This window comes from Suncus etruscus, chromosome X (genome assembly GCF_024139225.1).
Source record: "Suncus etruscus isolate mSunEtr1 chromosome X, mSunEtr1.pri.cur, whole genome shotgun sequence".
NCBI classification, from domain to species: Eukaryota; Metazoa; Chordata; class Mammalia; order Eulipotyphla; family Soricidae; genus Suncus; species Suncus etruscus.
This window is the reverse complement of record NC_064868.1, coordinates 65,642,363-65,661,364: the sequence shown is the minus strand read 5'-3', so window position 1 is coordinate 65,661,364 and position 19,002 is coordinate 65,642,363. Positions and strand designations below refer to the sequence as shown.

At 38.3% G+C, this 19,002-nt stretch overlaps 1 protein-coding gene across 1 annotated transcript in view; it reads left to right on the top strand.

Annotated features, from left to right (window-relative positions):
- Window positions 1-18,378, top strand: part of ATRX (ATRX chromatin remodeler) — a 175,668-nt gene extending 157,290 nt beyond the window's left edge. Inside the window, exons 30-35 of the mRNA XM_049767135.1 lie at window positions 12-206; window positions 8,087-8,236; window positions 8,915-9,040; window positions 14,801-14,896; window positions 15,599-15,727; window positions 17,405-18,378. Of these exons, the coding sequence (XP_049623092.1) occupies window positions 12-206; window positions 8,087-8,236; window positions 8,915-9,040; window positions 14,801-14,896; window positions 15,599-15,727; window positions 17,405-17,677 (969 nt within the window). The 3' untranslated portion in view covers window positions 17,678-18,378. The remainder of the gene's footprint in view (window positions 1-11; window positions 207-8,086; window positions 8,237-8,914; window positions 9,041-14,800; window positions 14,897-15,598; window positions 15,728-17,404) is intronic.
- Window positions 18,379-19,002: the final 624 nt, after the last annotated feature.

Genomic DNA, 19,002 nt, shown 5'->3' with positions numbered 1-19,002 from the left:
TTTTTGCCAAGGGAACAATGGAAGATAAGATTTATGACCGGCAAGTAACTAAACAGTCACTGTCATTTCGAGTTGTTGATCAACAACAGGTTGAACGTCACTTTACCATGAATGAGCTTACAGAACTTTATACATTTGAGCCAGACTTGCTAGATGATCCTAACTCAGAAAAGAAGAAGAAAAGAGATACTCCTATGCTGCCAAAGGTACACATCATTTTTAATTTATTAGCTTTTAAATCTCAACATGTGCCAAAGAACTTTGACTACTGTGGTGGAAGTTAGTCTTCTTAGATTATATTTTAAAATTTTTTAAAAGAGAGTAAAAGTGGGGCAGCTGACCCAGGATCAATGATGGCTTGAATCCCAGCATCCCATATTGTCCCCCAAGCCTTCGAGGAGCAGTTTCTGAAAGCAGGGTCAGGAGTAACCCCTCAGCGCTGCCAAGTGTGACCCCCAATAAAAATAAAAAGAAAGGGGGCTGGAGAGTTACATGGAGGTAAGGCGTTTTCCTTGCATGCAGAAGGTCCGTGGTTTGAATCCCGGCATCCCACATGGTCCCCTGAGCCTGCCAGGAGCGATTTCTGAGCATAGAGCCAGGAGGAACCCCTGAGCGTGGCCAGGTGTGACCCAAAAACCAAAACCAAAAACAAAAAAAGAAGTCAAAAAGAAAAAAGAGTAAAAGTGTATTCAATTAAGAGGATAACAGGTCAGATCTCTCTGTAACAGCACAAAAAGATAGATTTCTTCCCTGCCAGAAGTTTTTGAATAAAAACTTTAAAAGTAATAGTATGCAAAGGAAGTAATAACCTCCAGTAGAGTACATACATGATTTTAAAAATTCTGTATGAAATCCATCTTGTTTTTAGCACTCTTTGTTTCATGAAGCAATTATGAATTAGGAAATGGCCTGGAAAGATAGCATGGAGGTAGGGTGTTTGCCTTTCATGCAGAAGGATAGTGGTTCGAATTCCAGCATCCCATATGGTCCCCCGAGCCTGCCAGGAGTGATTTCTGAGCATTAGAGCCATGATTAATCCCTGAGCGCTGTCAGGTGTGACCCAAAAACCAAAAAAAAAAATTAATAATAATTAGTAAGTAAAGCAGTTTCTTAACTGATAAAGTTTTTTTTTCACTGATTTAAAGACAGTAGGATTTTATACTTTGAAAAGGACCTTACAGATCAAGTCGAGCTCTCTTGTTTATTATAATACATGGGGAAAACTTTAAGTAAAAGAGATTAAGTGATTTGCCCATTGTTTTAAGCTAGTAAAGCAGCAGAGCCTACATTTCTCTTTAGGTGCATTCTATTTTGGGGGGATGACAGTTGGCAGCACTCAGGTTACTGGCTCTGTACTCAGAAATTACTTGCAGGCTCGGGGTACCATGTGGGATACTGGGGATCGAATCTGGGTCTGTACCAAGTCAGCCATGTACAAGGCAAATGTCCTATCACTGTGCTATTGCTCTGGTCCCCATTATTCCTTTTTTTTTTTTAGTTTTTGGGTCAGAACCAGTGGCACTCAGGTGTTACTCCTGGCTCTGCACTCAAAAATCGCTCCTTGGCAGGTTTGGGGGACCACATGGGAAACCAGGAATAGAACCATCGCCTTTCCTGGGTTTGTCGCGTGCAAGGCAAATGCCCTACTGCTGTTCTACCTCTGCCCCCCTTTATTCTTATATAATAAAATGTTCTTAATATAACAAGTAACTTGCTATATTAATCTTTCCAGTGAAATGGAGCTTTATTTATTTTTATTTTTTATTTAATTTTCTAAGTAAAAATAACATTATAAACCTAACAAAATTGTATTCTCTATCATTAAAATGAAGAATTTATATTATTAAGCTGGTTCTAGTTATCTACAAAGCCTTTTGATGGGCAGTTCTGGCTGGTTAGGTTTTGTGCTGTTTTTTCTTTCAAATCCGAGCATTTGATGTGTCACGTCGATGTTGAGAAATGAGGAAAGTAACTGCTAGGTTACAGTGTCATAGTAGAAAGGTCAATAGGAGTATCTGCTGTCTTAGTTTTCATATGCTTGGACATATTTAATCAAAGTAAAAGGTAATAGCAGTAAATATCTAGTACTAATAAATCCGTTTTCTTCAGTTAATTTTGGGGGGTGTTTTGGGCCATACCTGGCAACACTTAGGTTACTCCTTGTTCTGTGATCAGTAATCACTCCTAGCAGGCTTAGGGGAAATATAGGAATGCCACAGATAGAACATGGGTTGGCCGCGCAATTTATTCATAGAGCATTTAAAGAAAGATCCACCCCCACTCGTCTTTGGGGCCACACCCAGCGCCAGTTATTCCTGGCTTTGTTCTCAGGAATTACACCTGGTGGTACTTGGGGGACCATGTGAGATGCCAGGAATTGAACCTTGATTGTGCATCTGCAAGACAAGCTACCTGCTGTTTACTATGCTACCCCCACATGATTAAGATTTTTATGTCTTTTGGGGGGCTACACATAGCAATGTTCAGGGGTTACTCTTGGCTCTACACTCCTGGATGTGTTCAGGGGCTGTGCTCAGGGAAACCATACGGGTTTCCAGGGATTGAATTTGGATGGGTTCTATGCAAGACAAATGCCGTACCTTCTGTGCGATTGATCCAGCTCCGAATGATTAAGATTTTTTATTAGTCTAAAAAGTTCTCCACATGCCTTTAAAGAACAAATACAAATTGAATCATATTAAGCACAGTAACTCTTCTCCGTATTGCTCTTTTGCAGTCTGTTTGTTATAATTTTACATAAATTTAAATATATTTCTACCTTATTAAACACAACTCTGTGAACCAGAGAGATAGTACAGTTGTGGATTCTGTGCTTGCCTTAATGTGACTTATATAGGTTCAATGACCCATTTGGTTGGTTCCCTGAATGGAGAGCATGGAATAAACCCTGAGTACTATTGGGTGTGGCCCAAAACAAAACAAAAAAAATGAAGGAAGAGAAAAGAGCCATCCGCATAGGTTTGTTTGCTTTTCTTATATTCTAACACCTTTTGTGTTATTTAATTTTGTATGTCAAGAAATATGTTTATAAGAAAGTGAATTTCTTATTTCAATTTGAGATTTTTTTGATCTGATTAATATCTGTTCTGAAATTATACTTTAAGCTTCAACTTTTGTGACAAATAATACATTATTAGTTACATTTTTCTGGATAGAATACAGATATTACAAGGGCTCGAGAGGTAGCATGGAGGTAGGGCATTTGCTTCGCATGCAGAAGGACGGTGGTTCGAATCCCAGCATCCCATATGGTCCCCCGAGCCTGCCAGGAACGATTTTTGAGCGTAGAGCCAGGAGTAACCCCTGAGCGCTGCTGGGTGTGACCAAAACAACAACAACAACAACAAAAAGATACGGATCAACCTAGGTGTTCAACCACAGATGAGTGGATTATGAAGATGTGGGAAAGATATACAGTTGCAAGGAACGATGAAATCATGCATTTTGCTGCAACCTGGGTGAAACTGGAATATACCATGTTGAGAAAAGTATGCCAGAAGTAGAAAAACAAACCCCAGGTGATCACACTTATCTAGTGTCTAAAATAACTAGATTATAAAATGTAATAAAGGGAAATACCTAGATTACTCTCGATCAAGTTGGGAAGGAAGAAAATAGAAAGGAAAGTACAGGGTTTAGGTCTTCTATTATATTGGAATGTGGGACACTGGTATAACTATTCATCCAAAAGCACAGGCTTAACAACACCAAAAACATGAGGTCTGAGCTATAACCACTGAACTTTGTAATGTGCTTATCAAGATGGCAGGCATGGGTTAGAAGATGATGAGGTATGAGAGCATTATTGATGGTCGTTGACACTGGTGGTGGAATTGGTGTTTAAATACCTAATTATATGCCGAAAACTTAACTATCAATTTTATAAACCACAGTTCTTTAACTAAATGAAACTTTAAAATTAAATAAAAATTGGTCTTTAAAATGAATACAAATAAATGGTTTTGTTAATTTAATAAGGAATTTATTATTTCCCACAAGTTATAACTTTCAGATATATACAGTCATTAGAGAAATGATTATATGACTCAGGAAAAGAGATCGTCTTTCAGAGAACTTCAAATTGATTCTATTCTTAGTGAAAATATCTCGGGGCCGGAGAGATAGCATGGAGGTAAGGCATTTGCCTTTCATGCAGGAGGTCATCGGATCGAATCCCAGCATCCCATATGGTCCACCGTGCCTGCCAGGAACAATTTCTGAGCCTGGAGCCAGGAATAATCCCTGAGCACTGCCGGGTGTGACCCAAAAACCACAATAAAAAAAAAAAAAGAAAATATCTCAAGGTTCATTCTATTATTATAGAATGATTACCAAGTGATGATAGATTTTGACTGGTTTTTCGATTTTTGTTTGTTTGTTTGTTTGTTTTTGGTTTTTGGGTCACACCCGGCGGTGCTCAGGGGTTACTCCTGCTGTCTGCTCAGAAATAGCTCCTGGCTTGCACGGGGAACCATAAGGGACACCGGGATTTGAACCAACCACCTTTAGTCCTGGATCAGCTGCTTGCAAGGCAAACGCCGCTGTGCTATCTCTCCGGGCCCTCGATTTTTGTATTCTATGTATTAAAGTAATATCTAACTTCTCTTGTCACTGGATTATTGAAAATAAATGACAATGAAATTATAGGTCACACAGATATCAGAAATGAAAATCTATAAAGGTCATGTTTTAAATATGCTTGAGTATATAGCTTTCTCTCTGTAATCTTTATTAAAAACGTGAATAAAACTGGAGAAAATTTTTTATACTTTTCTATTCCAGCATTTTCCTTCTTATGTATTTTTACACTGTGCACTTTGTGTTGATAATTATAGAGAGAACAAAATGGAGGGTTTAGAACTATAGTATTTCCACCAAGGCTTTTATGTTTATTTCCTCAATACTGATATTATATACAATTTTCTCCATTTTTTGTAATTCATATTTAAAACTTGGTATCAAGCACCAGTATAACTAACTGAACAAAGATGCATTTGTTTTCTGTCTGTTAAAAATGATCATGGTTGGGGGGCTGGAACAGTGGTGCAAGCTGTAAGGCATCTGCCTTACCCACTCTAGCCTAGGACGGACCGCAGTTCGATCCCCGGAATCCCATATGGTCCCTCAAGCCAGGAGCGATTTCTGAGCACATAGTCAGGAGTAACCCAAGTGTCGCCGGGTGTGGCCCAAAAAACAAACAAAAATAAATAGAATAAAAATTCAAAAAAAATTTTCAAATGATCATTGTTGGGGCCAGAGCTATAGCACAGCAATAGAACCTTGTATGTGGCCAACCTGAGTTCGATCCCGTGGCATTCCATATGGTCCCCTGAGCCCAACAGAGGTGATGCTGGAATGCAGAGCCAGGAGTACACATTCTGAGCACCACTGGATGTAGCGCAAAACCAAAAACAAATTGTATATTGCTCTGGTAGGACTGCCCTTTTGACAATATTAGTCTTAGTCTAACATCTGCATTCAGGGGGTTTGTTTCTGGTTTCTATTTTTTAATTTCTTATAATAGTGATTTATTATTTCTTTGTACAATTCTTTCTCCTTGTTAAACTGATTTCTTCATACTTGGATATTCTTTTTTTTTTTTTTTTTTTTGGTTTTTGGGTCACACCCGGCATTGCTCAGGAGTTACTCCTGGCTGTCTGCTCAGAAATAGCTCCTGGCAGGCACGGGGGACCATATGGGATACCGGAATTCGAACCAACCACCTTTGGTCCTGGATCAGCCGTTTGCAAGGCAAATGCCGCTGTGCTATCTCTCCGGGCCCATACTTGGATATTCTTGATGTTCAGCTATGAATGGTTTTAATCTCTTCTGTTTCATTGTTTGCATATAGAAATGCTATGGATTTTGCTGTGCTGATTTTATAGATACTTTACGAGCTTATTGTTAGTAGGAATTTTTACTGTATTTAGAGTTTTCTAAGTATACTATCATTATATTTCCAAATAGTGACTTCTTGATTTTTAATCTAGATTTCTTTAACATTTCTTATTATTTAGTTTTATGTCAAGTACATTCAATAGTAGTAGTGAAAGTGGCCGCCTTGTTTTTTGCCTGATGTTAGAGGAAAAGCTTTCAGTTTTTCACTGTTGAATATGTTGTCAGCAGAGTGTGGTTAATAACTATATTGAAGGGAGTTCCTTCTATTTCCATTTTATATTTTTCCAACATATAAACCTTTCTTTTCTTTTTTATAATATCTTTATTTAAACACCTTGATCACAGACATGATTATAGTTGGGTGTAGAACACCCCCCTTCATGAGTGCAACATTCCCATTACCAATTCCTCCCATCTCCCTCTTCACTCACACCCCCCTCCCCGCCAGTATTCAAGACAGGCTTTCTACTTCTCCTATTGTTATTGTTATGATAGTTTTCAGTTTTCAGTGTAATTATTTCTCTAACTGTGCTCACCACTCTTTGTGGTGAGTTTCATATAATGAGCCTGTCCTTCCAGCCCTCATTTCTATTGTCTATGGGCATTGTTACCGTAATGTCTTTTTCTTAAAACCCCATATCTTGAGCCGGTTCGTAAGAAGGCCATTGATTTTTGCGTGTTAATTTTGTAGCCTGCCACTTTGCTATATGAATCTATTGTTTCTAGATGCTTTTTGGTAGATTCTTTGGGGTTTTCTAAATACAGTGTCATGTAATCAGCAAACAGAGAGAGTTGACTTCTTTTCTTTCTGGATGCCCTTTATATCTTTTTCTTGCCTAATTGCTATGGCAAGAACTTTCAGCACTATATTGAATAAGAGTAATGAGGGAGGACAGCCTTGTCTTGTACCATATTTCAGAGGAAAGGCTTTAGTTTATCTCCACTGAGAATAATATTTTCCATTTGCTTGTGGTAGATCACCTTGACTATATTGAGAAAAGTTCCTTCCATTCCCACCTTGATGGATCTGTAACCCCTCTTTTTTGTTTTTGTTTTGGGGTCATACCCTGTAGTGCTTAGGGTTACTCCTGGCTCTACACTCAGGAATCATTCCTGGCAGTCTTGGAGGACTTCATGGGATGCCAAAGATCAAACCTGGGTTAGCCTCATGCAAGACAAATGTTCTACCCACTGTTCTCCAGCCCCAACGCCCTATTTTTATTTCCCTCTAATACTTTTGCTATCGCAAATCTACGGTTATCTCTATTGCAAATAAATATGAAAAATATTGATTATTGGGGCCAGAGATATAGCATGGAGGTAAGGCATTTGCCTTTCATGCAGAGCGTTGGTGGTTCAAATCCCGGCATCCCATATGGTTCCCCGAGCCTGCCAGGGGTGATTTCTGAGCACACAGCCAGGATTAACCCCTGAGCATCACCAGGTGTGACCCCCTCAAAAAAATTCCAAAATTACCTCTTGTAGAAGTGGTTAGTGGAAGGCAAATGGGGTGGGGGTGGCACTGGTAGAGGGAAATGGACCCTGATGAAGGGATTATAGTTGAAACATTGTATTCCTGAAACCCAATCATGAATAACTTTGCTATTTCACAGTGAGTAAATGGGCTTTTTTTTTTTCGTTTAGGGAATAGACTGAAGAAGTAGTACAAAGGAGAGGGTATTTGAATGTCATGTCCCATCTGGGTTCAGTTTCAAGCATCCCATATTTTCCTCTGAGCACTGACAAGAAAAAATTCCTGAGTGCAAAGTCAGGAATAACCTCTGATCATCGTCAGTTGTGCCCCCCAAAGCAAAGTTAGAGGGATAAAATAAAAACCTTGAAAGTTGAAATATGGCTGGGCGGTGGCGCTCGAGGTAAGGTGCCTGCCTTACCTGCACTAGCCTAGGAGACGGACCGCGGTTCGATCCCCCGGCGTCCCATATGGTCCCCCAAGCCAGGAGCGACTTCTGAGCGCATAGCCAGGAGTAACCCCTGAGCGTCACCGGGTGTGGCCCAAAAACCAAAAAAAAAAAAAAAAAAAAAAAAAAAGAAAGTTGAAATATAGTCATTGAAAAATTGAGCCCCAAACATGAGATATTCACAGGGTGTGGAGATATGGTAACCCAAAATGAAAATTGTTCTGTATTATTTAAACCTCTCTAAACAGGACACAATACTTGCAGAACTTCTCCAAATACATAAAGAACACATTGTAGGATATCATGAACATGATTCTCTTTTGGACCATAAAGAAGAAGAAGAGTTGACTGAAGAAGAAAGAAAAGCAGCTTGGGCTGAGTATGAAGCAGAGAAGAAGGTAGATCATTTAAAATGCATTGTGTTTTTGTTATTCCTCATAAAAGTGATGTGGAAGAAACGGTCATCTTTGGATAATGTAGTGAGTTTTCAGGAGCATAGTCTGTAACTGTAAGAGTATATTTACACATTCTATTCTTTGGTGGTAGAGTAGGAAGAAAAAAGAAAACTCACTCAAAGAATAGTAAACTCCATTTCTGCTTAGTTTTCACTGAATTGAAAGAGTAGTGAGAAGTTATAGCTTTTATATCATTTACCTCCCATCAGTTCTATCACTGTAATAGCATACATAAAGGAATTTAGAGTTTAGAGATGGGAATGATGTGCTTAGTATGTATACCATGAAATCTGAATTGTGGCCAAATATCAGAACATTTAAAATAATTTCATAAAAGAAACTATTTTGGCTGGTCCGATGGCAGTGCTGTATCAGAATGTTAGTATCACATAAGTTGGTATATAACACCCCACTGCTCAATTTGGCTTAAAAATGATTTCATTATTGGGTGTTAATATCAGCCTCAGGTTTTATCTATAAAAGATGTTTGTATATGAAAGTGTGTTAGTAGTTTTCTAGATCTGATAATGTGCTTTTCTAAACTACTAGGTAATGTTGTATTTGAAGTTTTAAATCAGTATTTGAAGTTTAAATGCAAAGTGCATAATATTTTGTTTCTAGGGACTGACCATGCGTTTCAACATACCAACTGGGACCAATTTACCCCCTGTCAGTTTCAACTCTCAAACTCCTTATATTCCTTTCAACTTGGGGGCTTTGTCAGCAATGAGTAATCAACAGCTGGAGGTGAGTTGTGAAATTAAGAAAAAATGTTTAACTTGTATAAGGCCATTTCAAGTGTTGTTATTGAAGAGAGTATGAGTTATCACATACTCCAAAAATTACCTTTGAATAGAACAAGAAAATTTTCCTGTTATTCGTTGAACTCATTGAGCCAATATTGTGTAGAAAAATATGGTTTGTTCAGAGTACAGGAAATTACACCTTGAGTTAATGTAGCTTGAATTATTTTAACTAAGACATAATTGAACAGCTGAGTATCTGAGATATAGAAGTTTTCTTCAGTTAAATTATGAATAAACGACGAAACTACGCCTGCCCAGTGGGGCCCAACTGTGAAAAATTGTGAGTGCTGCCTGCGTGTGTCTGTCTACTACTATCCTGTTGCGTAAACCTCTTGGGAGTGGGCCGAAAAGAGGCTCCAGAAAACTCGCTCTCTCAGAGGCCAATACTGGGCAGAATGCCAAGGAACTGTTCCATAACGTAAAAACCAGCTATGCTTTGCAGAAGCCAGGTCCCCTGTTTGTGACGTCAGGCTGGGAAAATCCACAAAACTACGCACGCCCAGTGGGGCCCGACAGTGAAAAATTGTGAGTGCTGCCTATGTGTGTCTGTCTACTATCCTGTTGCGTGAACCTCTTGGGAGTGTGCCGAAAAGAGGCTCCAGTAGAGCACGGCCGTGTACTGAAAAGTACACCATCGCAACAAGAAGAAAAAATCACACTAAGAACTGGGCTGGATCACTGAAGCCCAGTATTTCTCTCCAGACTGTCTTCTCTGCTGCGTGCTCAGGCCTAATATTTGACCCTGTGTGAGGCTTCATCCACGGAGGACCCCCTGCATTGGAGGCAAGTTGACCCATCCAGAAAGGGCGGAGCCAGAGGAGTATTCTGCCTGCATCATTTAGCCAACGAATACCACCACAACATGTAGAAAAACCCACAATACAAGTGTGACAATGGGGAAACAATGCAGGCCAGCAACAGACATAGAGAATGAAGATGACAATTCTGATGACCAGATAATGACCAACTAATCAGCCTCTCAGATAAGGACTTTAGACTAGCAATATGGAAGATGCTCAATGAACTCAAAGAAACCATGGATTGAGTTGAACAGAACACTAATAAGAACCAAGAAAATATGAAGACAGAAATCACAAAACTCCAAACTGAAATAACATGTCAACTAACAGGCCTGAAAAACTCAGTAAACGAAGTGAATGACAAAATGGATAAGCTCTGGGACAGGGTATCAGAAGCTGAGAATAGACTTGGTGCTGTGGAAGATGAAATACATAACAAGTCCATACAGCAGGAGAGATTGGGGAAAAAACTTAAAGTAAATGAACAGACAATGGAAAAATTAGTCAAAGAATGGGGACAGATGAAAATAGAAGTCTATGATAAGCTCAACAGAAACAACTTAAGAATCATTGGAGTCCCAGAGACCCACAAAGAAAATTTCCAGGAAGAATCAACTGTCAAGAACATCATTAAAGAGAAACTTTCAGGGCTAATGTGGAGAAAAATTATCCAAGCAAACAACACCCATAAAAACGCTGGAGTGGCCATACTTATATCAGATAATGCAAACTTTATACTCAGGAAGGTTGTAAGGGACAAAGATGGACATTTTATATTAATCAAGGGGTATGTAGAGCAGGAATAAATCACTCTCCTAAACATATATGCACCAAATGAGGGGCCAGCAAAATATTTAATACAGGGGCCGGAGAGATAGCATGGAGGTAAGGCTTTTGCCTTTCATGTAGAAGGTCATTGGTTCGAATCCCGGCGTCCCATATGGTCCCCCGTGCCTGCCAGGAACAATTTCTGAGCATGGAGCCAGGAGTAAACCCTGAGTACTGCTGGGTGTGACTTAAAAACCACAAAAAAAATTTAATACAACTGTTGACAAATCTGAAAAATAATATCAATAACAACACAATAATTTTGGGGGAGCTCAACACGGCTTTGTCAAACTGGATAGGTCAATCAGACTGAAACCCAACAAGAATATACTAGACCTGAAAAGAAAAATGGAAGAAAGAGGCCTAGTGGATATATATAGGACACTCCATCCCCAGAAACCTGAATACACATTCTTCTCAATGTACATGGGACATTCTCCAGGATAGACTACATGCTGGCACATAAAACATACCTCCATAATATCAAGCGGATAGAAATTTTGCAGACTACCTTCTTCGCTGACCACAAGGCTCTGAAATTATTTGTGAATTCTAAAGGGACTCAGAAGAAAAACTTTAACACCTGGAAGTTAAACAGCCTCATACTGAATAACCAGTGGGTCCAAGATGGAATCAAGGAGGAAATAAAAAGGTTCCTGGAAGCAAATGACAATGAAGACACAAACTATCAGAACTTATGGGACACAGTAAAAGCAGTACTGACAAGAAAACTTTTAGCTTTGCAAGCACACATCAGGAAGGAAGAAGGAGCTTACCTGAGTAGCTTAATGACACAGCTAATAGAACTAGAAAGTGCTCAACAAAAGGACCCAAAAATAGGGAGACAGAAGGAAATAACAAAGCTGAGAGCAGAAATCAACGAAGTGGAAACCCAAAAAACAATCCGAAAGATCAACGAAAGCAGAAGTTGGTTCTTTGAAAAAATAAACAAGATTGATAGACCACTGGCAAAACTAACAAAGAAAGAGAGAGAGAAACTTTATAACTCGTATTAGGAATGAAAAAGGAGAGATCACTACTGATATGACAGAGATTCAAAGGGTAATCAGAAACTACTTTGAGAAACTCTACGCCACTAAAAATGAGAACCTGGGGGGCCGGGCGTTGGCACTAGAGGTAAGGTACCTGCCTTGCCAGCGCTAGCCTAGGACAGACCACGGTTCGATCCCCGGTGTCCCATATGGTCCCCCAAGCCAGGAGCGACTTCTGAGCACATAGCCAGGAGTAACCCCTGAGTGTCACCGGGTGTGGCCCAAAAACCAAAAAAAAAAAAAAAATGAGAACCTGGAAGAAATGGATAAATTCTTGGACTCTTATAATCTTCCACGGTTGAAGGAAGAGGATGTAGCATATCTAAACACCCCCATCACCATTGATGAAATTAAAACAGTAATCAAATGTCTGCCCCAAAACAAAAGCCCAAGCCCAGATGCATTCACTAATGAATTCTTTCAAACTTTCCAAGAGGAACTACTACCAATCCTGGCAAGACGCTTTCATGAAATTGAACAAACGGAAACACTTCCAAATAGCTTTTATGAAGCCAACATCACCTTGATACCTAAACCAGACAGAGATGCTAACAAAAAATTAAATGACAGACCAATATCACTGATGAATGCAGATGCAAAGATCCTCAAGAAAATCCTGGCAAATAGGATTCAATGCCTCATTAAGAAGTTCATCCACTATGATCAAGTAGGTTTCATCCCAGGAATGCAAGGCTGGTTTAACATCCATAAATCTATCAACATAATACACAACATCAACAACAAGAAAAATAAAAACCACATGATCATATCAATAGATGCAGAGAAAGCATTTGTTAAGGTCCAACACCCATTCTTGATCAAAACTCTCAGCAAGATGGGAATGGAAGGAACCTTTCTCAATATAGTTAAGGCCATGTACCACAAGCCAGTGGCAAACATTATCCTCAATTGAGAAAAACTAAAAGCCTTCCCTCTAAATTCTGGCACAAGACAAGGCTGTCCTCTCTCACCACTCCTATTCAACATAGCACTGGAAGTACTCATTGTAGCGATTAGGCATGAAAAAGATATCAAGGGAATCCAGATAGGAAAGGAAGAAGTCAAGCTCTCACTGTTTGCAGATGACATGATACTCTACTTAGAAAACCCTAAAGACTCTACCAAAAAGCTTCTAGAAACAATATACTCATATAGCAAGGTGGCAGGCTCCAAAATTAACACATAAAAATCAATGGCCTTTCTATACACCAATAGTAATAAGGAAGAAATGGACATTAAGAAAACAACCCCATTCACAATAGTGCCACACAAACTCAAATATCTTGGAATCAACTTGACTAAAAATGTGAAGGACCTATACAAAGAAAACTATAAAACTCTGCTCCAAGAAATAAGAGAGGACAAGCGGAAATGGAAACACATACCCTGCTCATGGATTGGCAGGATTAACCTCATCAAAATGGCAATACTCCCCAAGGCATTATACAGATTAAATGTGATCCCTCTAAAGATACCCATGACATTCTTCAAAGAAGTGGATCAGGCACTTTTGAAATTCGTTTGAAACAATAAACACACTAGCTAAAGTAATCATTGGGAAAAAGAATATGGGAGGAATTACTTTCCCCAACTTTAAACTGTACTACAAAGCAATATCAAAACAGCATGCTATTGGAATAAGGACAGGCCCTCAGATCAGTGGAATAGGCTTGAATACTCAGAGAATGTCCCAGACATACAATCACCTAATTTTTGATAAAGGAGCAGGAAATCCTAAATGCAGCAGGGAAAGCCTCTTCAACAAGTGGTGTTGGCACAACTGGGTAGCCACTTGCAAAAAATTGAACTTAGACCCCCAGCTAACATCATGTATGAAGGTAAAATCCAAATGGATTAAAGACCTCGATATCAGACCCAAAACCATAAGATATATAGAACAACACATAGGCAAAACAGTCCAGGACATTGAGACTACATGCATATTCAAGGAGGAAACTGCACTCTCCAAGCAATTGAAAGCAGAGATTAACAGATGGGACTATATTAAGCTGAGAAGCTTCTGCACCTCAAAGGAAATAGTGCCCAGTATACAAGAGCCACCCACTGAGTGGGAGAAACTATTCACCCAATACCCATCAGACAAGGGCCTAATCTCCAAAATATACAAGGCACTGACAGAAATTTACAAGAAAAAAAACATCTAATCCCATAAAAACATGGGGAGAAGAAATGAACAGACACTTTGACAAAGAAGAAATACAAATGGCCAAAAGACACATGAAAAATGCTCCACATCACTAATCATCAGGGAGATGCAAATCAAAACAACGATGAGATACCACCTCACACCACAGAGAATGGCACACATCACAAAGAATGAGAATAAACAGTGTTGGCGGGGATGTGGAGAGAAAGGAACTCTTATCCACTGCTGGTGGGAATGCCGTCTAGTTCAACCTTTATGGAAAGCGATATGGAGATTCCTCCAAAAACTGGAGTCTCCCAGTCTTTTAGGAACATTCAACCCAAATGGTGCTCAGAGTTCTGGGGTCTCTCACCAGCTATTGTTGCCTGTCAAACCTGCTTTTAAATACAAGTGCCAGAAGATACAGTACCAATTTGGTCCTGCATTCCTGGGATTACATTGGACACATCAACAGTACTCAGAAATGCTTAGAGACTCATCTGATACTGTGGATTACTAGGACTGGCAACATATAAGGCATTCTTTTTAAACCCTATACTATCTTTTGGGGGAGAGCAGCACCCCTGATGGTTTTCAGAGACCTCACTTATGGCTCTATGCTCAAGGATCACTCCTAGTGCACTTAAGAGACCAGAAATGATACTAGAGATTGAACATGGGTTGGCTACCATCACTCCAAACCTAAAGCCTGTACAATCTCTCAAACCCTGTGAGCTTTATTGTTTATTTTTTTTTCCTTTCAACTATTTAAAGTTTTAAGCCAACTGTTATAAATTGGCAAAATGGCCATTTCCTGTTTTAAGATCATGCTATCTTTTTATGCCCTAAATAATATATTTCCTGCATCTTTCTAGGATCTCATTAATCAAGGAAGAGAGAAAGTTGTGGAGGCAACCAACAGTGTGACATCTGTGAGGATTCAGCCTCTTGAAGATATAATTTCTTCTATAGTAAGTTAATGGCAGTTTAGAGCATGATTTTTATAATTGATTGCAATAGGAAAATGCAAGTAGATGGGCTCATATACTGAATAGTAGTTCCAAGATATAATTTAGCAGCTTTATGTATTCACATAAAAATGAGTAAAATCAAAGAATTGAGAAATCAATCATAGAAATGTATATATTGTCACTAGAGCAATAGTATCAGGGTTAAGGTGTTTGTCTTTCAAGTAGCATTCCATATAGTTCCTATGTAATGCCAGGAGAAAAACCCTGAGCACTGGCAGTGTGGTCCAAAAATTTTAAAAATGGGAGGTAAGCATTGTTTATATAAATTATTTTAGTTACAGGCACACAAATCCAAGTACATAATCCTAGAGATAACCAACTTGGAACTAGATTTTACATTACTGTTTTTGTAGTGAATGAAGAGAAGCAAACTTCTTTAAAAACCTAAATATCTTTAAGGGATTTAATTATTTTAGGGGGCTGGAGAGATAGCATGGAGGTAAGGCATTTGCCTTGTATGCAGATGGATGGTGGTTCGAATCCTGGCATCCCATATGATCCTGCAAACCTGCCAGAAGCTATTTCTGAGCATAGAGTCAGGAGTAACCCCTGAGCGCTGCTGGGTATGACCCAAAAACCAAAAAGAAACAAAGAAATTTAATTATTTTCCCCTCCATTCTACCTACAAACTTTTTTTTTCAGTGGAAGGAAAATATGACTCTTTCAGAGGCCCAAGTTCAAGCATTAGCGTTAAGTAGACAAGCCAGCCAAGAACTTGATGTTAAAAGAAGAGAAGCAATCTACAATGATGTATTGACAAAACAGCAGATGGTAAGATCTCACTGCCTCTTATGTTTCTTTTTTTATTTATAATTGCTTTTTATAATGTCTGTGATAGTAACAAAACTGTATCTTATAGATATCATCATTAATTATTTCCAGAAGAAATTTTGTCACAAGAACCTGAGTAGGGCCCAGGGAGGTAGCAAAGGTGTCTGAGACACATTCTTTACCAATGTGGGACTCAGCTAGATCTCTGACATAACATACCCCTTCCCAAGCACATCAGATCTAGTCTTGGAAGTCATTGAATACTACTGAGTGTGGCTCTAGTGGTCATCTGGCCTAAAAGGCCCCAGCAACTATCATAAGACATAAGTATTGATCCAAATGCCATGTTAGTCTGAATATTGCTTGAGTGGACCCAAAGCCTGAGCATTGATTGGACTAGCATTCCCCCAACCTCCTGCTTCTGCCTCTACCCCACCCCCTGCAATAAAATCAAAACCCCAATAAGATAATGCCTTTTGTTAAAAAGGAGCAACTTCCCAAATGGATTCTGACGACTTCTATATAATTTTTGTTTATATATTGTAAACACCTAAAAATCAATTTTGTCAGACATATTATGCCGGACATAAAAAATATTCATATTCATTGGTAATTTTAACTGGGTTGTTAGGCCCACACCCAAAGGTGCTATAGGGATACTCCTGGCCTTGCTCACATCATTTCTGTTGGTTCAAGGGAGCCATAAGCAGTGTGTGGGATCAAACTGTGGTTGGCTGACTAGAGGGCAAATATCTTAACCCCTATACTATCTATCTGCCCCCTGTTTGTTTTCTGTTTTTTTGAAATTTATTTTTTCCATTTACTATTTTCAACAATTCTTCCAAATAAGTATACTTTTATTGTATTTAATTTGAAAACTAAAAAATAAAATAGTAGTATCTAAGTGCTAGAAATCTAGGTAGTACAGGCAAGAGTAATTTGCCTTGCATGCAGTTGATCCTTAGCACCTCCCTTAGCACCTCCAGGAGTGATCCCTGAGTATAGAACTAGAAGTAAGCCCTGAGCACCACTGATGTGCTCCCAAAACAAAAAAATAGCATCTGATACATGGTCCTATTACATAATTCTTTAAAAGAACGATATATTTCAACTTTTTTTATCATCTTTCTTGGTGAATTTGTTTGCCAGTCATCTCTCTTGCACTGAAAAATTTCAATTTTTGACATCAAATAATATATCTCTATGGCAGTAATTTTATGTAGAAGTCAGAAATCATTGCAGAATGTGGTTTTCAGTTATCTCAAGAAATTTTCAACTTTCTAGGTATGAATTATTCCTACTTTTATTACCTTTTACACTTGTTTGGTATGAAAATATTTGTCATCATGAAATATTCAGAAGAATAACAGAGGAGACTTTGACCAAAAATGCCAGAAGTAATAATTGAGACTAACCACAGTTCAGGACAGGTTACTATGGCAACTAATCTTAATGCTGTTTGAGATACAATACCCCTAAAATATGTTGAGATATTGAGATACAATAACCCCTAATTGGTTTCTACAGTAATGATCCCTTGGATGTCATGAAATTAGTAATGGTGATAAAAGTAATGTGTTTGTGGTGTGTAGCCCCTTAGCAAAATGATTTCACCTAAAACGATATTTGCCTCTTTGAGACAGGTTATGCACTTCTAACAGCTCTTTTTTTCTTTAGTTAATCAGCTGTGTTCAGCGAATTCTTATGAACCGAAGGCTGCAACAGCAGTACAATCAACAACATCAAATGACTTACCAACAAGCAACACTGAGTCACCTCATGATGCCAAAGCCTCCTAATTTAATAATGAATCCTTCTAACTACCAGCAAATTGATATGAGAGGAATGTATCAGTCAGTGGCTAGTGGGATGCAGCCACCACCATTACAGCGTGCACCACCCCCAATGAGAAGCAAAAATCCAGGACCTTCCCAAGGGAAATCAATGTGATTTTGCACTAAAAGATTAAGGGATTGGAAAGGAAGATAAAAGATCTTTTATTTTTTTAGGAATCAATGACTTAACAGAACTCAACTGTATAAATAGTTTGGTCCCCTTAAATGCTAATCTTCCATATTAGTTTTAAAAAATTTAATAGGCATATCATTTCTTCCTGACATTTGTCAGTGATGTTGCCTAGAATCTTCTTATATACATTAAGTACAGAAGATATTTCAAATTGTTTTCAGTGAAAACAAGTTCTTCCATAACAGTAACAACTCTACAGATTTCTTCTCTAAATTTTTATGCCTGCTTTTAGCAATGATAAAATTGTCATAAAATGAATAAATTTAGGAAAGAATACAGACTTACATATTCATTCTTTACATATAAAATACACAGCTGAGTTCTTAAAGTTGATTCCTCAAGTTATGAGATACTTTTATACTTAATCCATTTCTCGATTAAAGTGATTGAAATGGTTTTAATATTCTTTAGACTGAAATTTGAAACTGGGCTCCTGTTATATCATCTCTCTGAAAGTTAGAAACTAAGGGTTATCTTTGACACGAAATTGTGTGCAATATTCTTAAATACTACTGCTCTAAAAGTTGGAGGAGTCTTGCAGTTATCTTAGCATTATATAAACAGCCTTAAGTATAATCTAAGAAGAAAATTCCTTTTTCTTTAGTCTTTCTGCTATTTAAAAAGATCACTTACACTTAATGAAATAATTACTGGTAACATTTCAGAATTGTGGTTTACCTTCCACACACGAATTTTCTTTCTTGGCACTAAAAAGACTCTTGACTGCTTGGTGCCAGTGCTAGGCTTCATCCTATTGCTGGCAGTGGGATGTGGATGACAAAATCAAGTTCTAGCATTTTAGGAGGTCAAGGCTGACTTGTGGTTGTTAATGCTCACACCCTTTTTTATAAACAACATCAAAATGGCAGAACTATCGCTGACTTTTAAGTTCTCAGTGAGGAACGTGCTTTAACAATTCCCAGTACTGTCAGTATTGTGAAATAATTCCTCTTAAGAGATCACCGGCCTTTGTGTTCTTCCTTTCTCTCATCATATTGTTCTTTTGCCCCAATTACCCTGTGTTTTTTGAATTATATTACTTTACAAATGTCTTTTTCTTTGAAATTTTATCTGTAAGGTGATTTTCAGATCAGAAATCATTTCTCCATATTCTTAGGAAGTTTTACTAGAAAAGCATTATATTGTCATTTTTTTCAGCCAAGGCTATAAAAATGACATTTTTATTCATGTACAATTTGATTGCTTTAGTTTCTTTTACAAATAATAGTTAAACTGTAAAAATCAAC